Here is a 7,977-nt window from a genome sequence, read left to right on the forward strand (position 1 = left end):
CCTTGTATGGCAAGGTGTAAACTCATACTAAATCTGCAAGAGAGATTGCACTGGCAGTGCAAAAAATTGCAGAAACAATAATGTCCATGAATTTGCATGCCGCTCCGAATAAATTTGTGTTAAACACTAGGGCCCATAACACCTAGTGTGCATGCATTTAACATAAACATATCCGAACCGCAATTCCATTACGAGACTTTCCACGGTACGTACGTGAAAGTCTTGCAACAAATTTGGACCATAATAGAATGTGACAACCCGATCACACCTAGGTACCAACCATGAGACATTCTCATGAATATAGCATATTTTGCAACAAAAGTTGGACCATAATAGAATGTGACAACCCAGTCACACCTAGGTACCAACCATGAGACATTCTCATGTACATAGCATACTTAGCTACATGTAGAAACGACCCTCTGTTAAGGTGGTTTCACAGCACTTGTAATCGTAACAAGTTTTTACTTAGTACCCGACAATTTCTGGCCACTGAAATTGCTCCTGATATTACGTGCTTAAAATGGTCGAACCAATGGATGCGACCAGCACCTAGGGACTTCGTCGCGACACATTGGTAAAAAGTTGGCGCCAGTGTCAGTCCAAGAGACTCATATTCTCCACATGTGGAATATGTCTCAAACAAGGATATCAAGAAAAGCGACATCCGTCAAGTACGAGCTGGTACTTGTGTGTGGAGGTAACTGCAAACACTCCGCGACAAGAGTGAGAGGGACCCTCATTATCATGTTCCACACTGGCTAAACTGAACTCCTTGAGTTCCTAGACCATGTTGTATCCCATGTGACAACATGTGCCAAATCGAACCCTACAACTAGGTTCGTAACATCATAAGGTATAGTGGACGCTACGGTCCAAAATACTCTGTTCCAACATGCCCTTGGCATGGCTTTGAAAAATTCAAGCGTATTTATACAACTTGCACTGGAAACCGTGGGTGTTGCCTGTGCAATCCAACCCCTTTGGTTAACATCTACGTAGTCAAACCCCTTCGTAAAACCGTCTGTAGAAACTGCTCAACTAGCAGGCAACAGTAACCAACATAGTTAACCGTGTACATAATGATTGGAATCAACTTGAAAAGTCGAATTCATCCGTTACCGTGTGGTAGATTGTGGAATTCTTTCCTTGAAAGTATAACTGGGAGAGATCAACTGGTGATCCTCAATGCAGATCAAAAACTGTGATCCTTAATACTGTTGGGTGATGTAGCAATCACCTGTTGGGTCTTACCCCAAAACAGTATGTCCATAGACAATCCATAGTGCTATAGAGAGAGCAAGAAATCCACACAAGTGAACTGCCTAGCTCTTGTGGACAGCCATGCTGTCTCAACTAATTGCTGCATCTATACTTCCTTGTAGAGATCAGCTACTGTGTAGTGCAAAAATGACACTGTAAACATCCTGAATGACAAGACCCTTTCTCGTCCATTAATGTCAATGTATACTTCCCTGGGTAGATATGTTCACTCTTGAAAACAATCACCCAAAGGATGCCAATAGTTGGGTCTTACCCTTGGCATGAGAATGGCTCGTAGCCTGTGTGGCTCATAGCCCTTGTGCAAATGAGTGTTCAATGGACGAACCGATGAAGACTAATTTGAGTAGCATCTTAGCCACGTGCTAGCTGAGAGGTAGAGCACCTTGGCTCAGGCTGACTCACGAGCAAAACACGTATCAAACGCTTCTTATAAGATTTTCATTATTCCCTAAAATAGAGAGAACGAGAGAGAAGAAGAGCATGCTGGGCTGTGGAACTTTCCTTGAACGACTATGACGTGTATAGTTGATTGCCATGCTCATGTGAATCTTATGCCTAACATGCAGCGTATCCTATAAGCATGCAACAAGTTTCTGCTATGACTCTCTCTTTGAGAGAGGTAATAGAAAAACACAACCACATCTTGATCTACCTGCCTTGGAGGGTCATGATTGTATGAAAATGACTTAGCATTGGCACTGTGCCTGTGAAATAAGTCCTAGATTTAGGTTCCTTTTAGTGTTGTTGGGTGTTGATAGCAACCAACCATCAGGTTCAACAATCCATCACTTAGTCTGTCCTTGACAGAGTTGTGAGTGTGATAGCGGAAGCATAATGCATAAAGTGGTGGAATCCATGCCACCTGCTTAGCATGCCTTGCATGCAAGAACGTAAGCCCTTGGCTACTATAATGGTCTCAAGTGTGAGAACCAAAACCATAAGTGCCTTGCACAATCTAAACTGGTAGGAATTCTGTGAGGTGATATTCCCTATTTTGCCAGTTTTTGCAAACTTGTGTGCCACGGCCCTTGATGACAAGTCATTGGGCAGTTCCTGGGCACAAGGGAGAAGCCGTGCTTCATGTAAAATTGCCAAAGCACTTTTCTTTGCACAATGACAGTAATTGCCAAGTAAAGTGTAAACATGGAAAAATAATAAGAACATAAAATTGGCTAACCTGGTCGTTGCGGTCATCAGTTGACTCAAAAGTCCGTGGAACAAAACTCGCTTAAAATGGCTCGTAGCCATATCTGCTGCACAGATGGGAGCTGTTGGATGTAAATATACATCCCTTGTATCATATACGCTCGTCTGTCACGTAATGAAAGAAGCTGGAAGCATTTTGCCAAATCCTTCCCAAGTTTGTATGCTCATAGCATAAGCCGAACGTGGAAATTTTCCATGCAATATACCTGGCTTGAAGCCTTGCTTCGCATAAAGAATGTTGTGATACTAGACGACGAAGTCGGCTGTTGAGACACAGATATCATGACAAAAAGCATCGACCTTGTTAAGTGATTTCAACTGAAAGTAACCAGTCTTGTGTGGCAAACATCCTCTGTCCGCTTCAAGAAACAGTGACACGAAGTCGGCCATGCCGAGCAACATGCCCCCCCGCATCAAGTCGAGCTGTAGGATGTGCCAATATCCTTGAGATTCTAAAGCATCGCGAATTTGCTATGCTTTTGCATCAAAGTCAACCGCTGAGAAGCCGTGCTTCGGATCCAAGTGGTTGGGATTCAAGCCGTGCTTGATTCGAGTTTCCTAAGCAATACACAGCCTTGCTATTAGAAACATCAGAACCATGTCATACTCAAGCCATGCTTGATTCAAGCTGGCCAGGGAAGCATGAGAAAGGTATATGCAAATCGGGATTGACTAAAAACATCCGACCTAGACATAGCACGATAATTTTTCAAGACATGCCGTGCATGCCTGATCGTACTGATGATGGAGAAAATCGTGCTTCGGACAAGCCTTGCTTGTGGATGCATATACACGTCTAGTACATGCGCAGTTACACGGCATCACTCATAGCCCTTGCATATTATACTATTCAACAGGTACTTGAGTAGTTTGATAAATACAAGTAAAAGTGAATGCTTACCTCATAATTTACCTGTATAAACTTATCGTGTTGATCACATGTCTGGGATGCTCGAGCTTTCATGAACCTCGAATCGAGCATCAACATCATCTTTGCCGAGTAGCCTTGCTCAATAACTTGCCCGATGTCAGCAATCACAGGTTCCAATGCAGACAAGCCCTCTTCAAGCGATGGAACCATGTTGTTGTATTTTGGATGGTCTTGTTAGCAACATCTGACGCGATGTAGTGTCACCGCAAATAGAGCAGGTCGTGCCTGGAATCATGTCGAAAATCCGTGAAGGCATCATAGTACTGGAAGGCTCCTACTCTTAGTTGAGCATGCCAAACATCGCGACTATCTTCATCAATCCTTGTTGGAATTGCTTTTTCTCTCGAAATCTTTTTGCCACAAGCATAATCCTTGAAACTACGACCTTGTCATGCATGGTATGCTTGGTGGGTCTTGCACTTTGCTTGCTATGTCAATTCCAAATCCAATGAAACCCTTCTTAAATATTGAAAACTTAACAACTCGAAAGTTTGGACATCCGTAGATTTTCCCAAATCGACTGTCCATGATTAATTTCTGCAGCCTTGAGGATCGTCCATCCTCGCATGGTCGCACAATCCCCGCACAAATGCATATGGTTGTTTTTGTGGTGCATGTGGGTGGACTGGCTTGTTGGCAGCGGGTGGGAAAGGCCCCCTTTCAAGGGGATGGCCAATTTACTCAAGGCCCAAAGGGCGGCCGAATCTGAATGAGGGGGTTGAAAGCCATGGCGGCAGCGGGCAGCAGTGCAGAGGAGGAAAAGAGAGAGAGCTCGCGCTCTGCAAGGCTCCTCACACCACCATCAAGCAACGAGATCTCATGATCTTCGCCTTGCGCATCTGACAAGCCTACGCATGCAGGGTTCTGCCGAAGTCGACCTCGATCCTCATCCCGACTAAGGGCGCTTGCCCACGGTACTCCAACCTGCTCGACTTCGTTCTCGCCTAAGCAGCCATGCCCGCCATGTTGCATGAGCATGCTAAGACCACGCCCTCCTCCTTCTTTCCCAGAATAGCCTGAGGCTCTGATACCAATCTAAGACCCAGGAGCTGCGTTATGAGGATTCTCCGCCCAACCACCCGTTTATATAGCCCTTGGCCACTGTAACAGAATCCCCCTATCTGCCTTTAGCAGCCGGCTGGCCCTTGGCGGCCCGTGGCCCTGTGGCCCGAGTCCTACTCGCCTGGGTTTGCCCTTGGCCTGACAGTTAAGGCAGCCACAATAGCCACAGGGCTTTATATGGTTTCCATCTAACGAGTTAGAACTTGGAAGCAAGAGCAAAATCAGCAAATGTAAGCCTTCATGCTGTAGACCGAGAGAACGGAGCAGTGAGATTGAGAAAGTTAGATGAGAGAGAGAGAGAGAGAGAGACTTGGAGTGCAACTCGGAGGTAGTACCGCTGGCATTTTGAAGATCATCAAGGGGCGTGCCGTGGGGGGTTGGCGTCGGGTAGGGGTTGAACTGGCCGTCAACATCAAGGCGTCAATTGCACTCTCACCCCTTCATTGAATCTTTGACTGGTTTGGGCCTTTACAAATTTTATTGCATGCGTCCTTAGCCACATGCCATATGCGTCGAAGCCATCGTATGTGGCAGGGTAGAAACTTGAAGGCCTTCATGTGCATACCAACGACATGTGCCGAGGATGGTGGTCTAGTGGTGGTGATTGGGATTTGGCCGATCACTCGGCGGTGCAAAAAGTGACGGTCATAGGCGGCGCGATCGCTGCATCCGGTCTGTGTGTTTGCAATGCCCGGCCACACAACGACACAACATGTGAAATGTCCCAGGCACTGAGTGCGGAGAAAGAGAGAGAGAGAGAGAGAGAGAGAGAGAGAGAGAGAGAGAGAGAGAGAGAGAGAGAGAGAGAGAGAGAGAGAGAGAGTTGAGCTCCACCTTTGACGATGCCCGTCTACCCTCGAAGTTTGAATTGAACATAGGCCTAAGGGGTCACGATCGTTGAAGAGACGCATTGCTCTCTAGCTCACCATTGTGGCCTACCTCACCATAAACATCAAGGCAGTGAAAAGGTGGCCTGGTACTGCGAGAGGTGACAACTCCAGAGAACGCACGGCTGTCCACAGGTGCAGGAGCTAAGGTGGGCGGGTAAGGGAGGTGGTCAGGGTTATCGAGATGGAGAGGTCACAACTCACGAGCCAAGAAGGGCGAAGAGCTGTAGGCCCCATGAAAGAGGCACACAACCATACGGGATGGGGTGAGCGGGTGGATAAGCACTTGCGAGACAGAACTGTGGGACTCGGGAGAGAGACGTTGAATTTCCCAGGTGTTGAGTGCGAATGGAGAGAGAGAGAGAGAGAGAGCGAGAGAGAGAGAGAGAGAGAGAGAGAGAGAGAGAGAGAGAGAGAGAGAGAGAGAGAGAGAGAGAGAGAATCCACATAGCACTTTCGGAGGTAGTGCCGCCGCCGAAGGCGACGCCGTTGTACTAGTAGATTTTAAAAACTTAGATTTCAAACCCTTTTTTTTTAAAAAGGGACTTGAATAATTTTTAAATTTTTTGAATTTATTATTAAGTAGGAATTGAGAGAAAAGGTAAAAAAATAAAAATAGTACTAAAATTAGTGTGTATTATTAGAGAGGGGGTTGCAAATCTTATAGCCCTTCAACATCGGATAGTTTTTTGAACATTTTAAAAATTCAACACGTGATAATGTATGTGATAATGCTGACAATAGCAAGTGCGGTAATATCTGCGTAATAATGTCCGCAATAAAATTTGGCAGTCATCATAAAAAGAGAGATAGAGCAAGGTATGCCGCATTTTTTGGCCTAAAATTGCTCTCTTTATCTCCCCACCATCACATTTGCTAGCCAAAACCTCTCCCATCTCTCCCTCTCAAGGATCCCCCCCCCCTCTCCAGGTTAGCCCACTAGCTAGAAGTGCGCAGTTGGGGTAAAGGCGCTGCGCTTTTGCCCGGAGCCGGGACGTTGGTGTCCAATCACCCGCCCACATGTGTACATACCCTTATTTTCCTATACATGAAAATAAGGAGCTTCTCACTCACTCGTTCATGAGAGGTTGCTCCACCCACATCTTGTGCTCCTCCCTTTCCCCGCGCACAGCGTACCACGCACAAACGCACTCACAAGTGGTATCAGAGCTACAACGACAAACCGCACGTGCGATCGCTCTCTGACGACCGATTTGGAAGCCACGGAGCCCGCCGGCTATGGTGGAGCTCGGAGCTCAATCTTGAGCTTGACATTGGAAGTAGATCTGACACGGATCGAGGCACCCGGAGGAAATCGGACGGTTCTCGGCTACCCGACACACGCAGCCCCTCTTGGAATTTGGAGAATCTCAAAGGGCATTTTGGGATCTCTGCAAGAAACAGGGCCGCGACAGGAAACTTAGATCTACAGAGTCGCATCCAGCAAGACAAGGAAATCTTTGCTTTGAAGCTCTTGCAAGCAGTAAAAGATAGAGTCGAGCAAGGGGTGAGAGCAAGCCTTTGGTCGAGCAAGGGGTGAGAGCAAGCCTTTGGTAGAGCTTGATGCAAGCAAATCAAGCAAAGGGAGGTGAGCAGCAGATTGCAGTAAATCAAAAGCTCGCAATCAAAGGAAATTGAGCCATGAGCATTTTGGGGCAGCATCAAGCTTGAAGCTCGTGAGCAAGTCGACATTGAAGGCATATGCAGCCAGCAGAGAATCGTTCTTGAATCAGAGAGTCGAGAGCCATTGAAGGGTTGCAAGGAAGTCAAACTTGGAGCTTATGAGAAGTCAATCAAGGGGAGTTTTGGGCAGCGCTTAAGCACCAATGTCGATGGCAAGACTGTGCAAGAAATCGAGGCCGTGAGCAACCGGGTGCAGCAGGAAATCGGGCAACTGGGAGCTTGGGGGAAGCCGAGCAGGGAAATCTTTTCAGGCAAACATTGAAGCAAGCAAGGGAATTGCATCAAGAGCTCAAGAGCAGACCCAAGAGCAGCAGGACTTGGAGATAGGCAATCGATGTAGGTTTTGTGAACACAAGCAGATCCAGCGATCGAGCAGAAGGGGGAAATCGAAGCTACTCTGCAGGGTGAACAAGAATTTGACAGAAGTTGAATTTTTTCGTAATTAAACTTACTAATTACCCCTTGTGTGCAAGCCCCCCCTCCTCCCCCCAACTCCTCAACCCACCGACTATTAGGCCGGGTTCACTGTGGGCGGCGGAAGACGTTGAATTTCCCTGCTAGCCAATCAGCAAGCAACCTTTTTGATGCCTCGTTCACATGGGCGGTGGAAGACGCTAACGGGGCAGCCACGTCAAGGCAGAGAAATGCTTTTTCTCTTCCACCCTCCCCTATTCCCCCCCCCGCCCGTGAGCACTTCCACCCTGACAAGGGTCCCCTGCAACCTATGAGAAATCGCCATGCACGCCAGGCAGCTACCGCCTTGTGTGAATAGCAGGGCGGTGGAGGACCTACGATGTGCTCTTTTCCGCCTGGAAGTGACGAGCAGCCCATTTTCTTCCACCCTTCCGGTCTGAACCCACCCTTAGAAAGCAAACCCACACCCCCCGAATCCTCGACCTCGCTAAAGAGACAGCTCAGAGAGAG

General features: G+C 47.3%; 1 protein-coding gene across 1 annotated transcript; it reads right to left on the reverse strand.

Annotated features, from left to right (window-relative positions):
• Window positions 1-2,961: 2,961 nt before the first annotated feature.
• Window positions 2,962-3,571, reverse strand: LOC147445560 (uncharacterized). Its single transcript, XM_086526064.1, has 2 exons — window positions 3,404-3,571; window positions 2,962-3,048 (listed from the first exon to the last, which is right to left on the reverse strand). The coding sequence occupies exons 1-2, from the start codon at window positions 3,569-3,571 to the stop codon at window positions 2,962-2,964; spliced, it is 255 nt and encodes an 84-aa protein (XP_086382190.1).
• Between the last annotated feature and the right edge of the window lie 4,406 nt (window positions 3,572-7,977).

The sequence above is a fragment of the Adiantum capillus-veneris genome, chromosome 12 (genome assembly GCF_014529385.1).
Source record: "Adiantum capillus-veneris isolate H3 chromosome 12, ASM1452938v2, whole genome shotgun sequence".
NCBI lineage: Eukaryota > Viridiplantae > Streptophyta > Polypodiopsida > Polypodiales > Pteridaceae > Adiantum > Adiantum capillus-veneris.

What these genes read in the sequence shown, in the direction of transcription:
- LOC147445560 (XM_086526064.1), bottom strand. Translation starts at nt 3,571, where the DNA reads ATGGTTCCATCGCTTGAAGAGGGCTTGTCTGCATTGGAACCTGTGATT. An exon ending in AACACGATAAGTTTATACAG is followed by an intron (nt 3,049 to 3,403) that starts GTAAATTATGAG and finishes TGTATTGCTTAG; the next exon opens with GAAACTCGAATCAAGCACGG.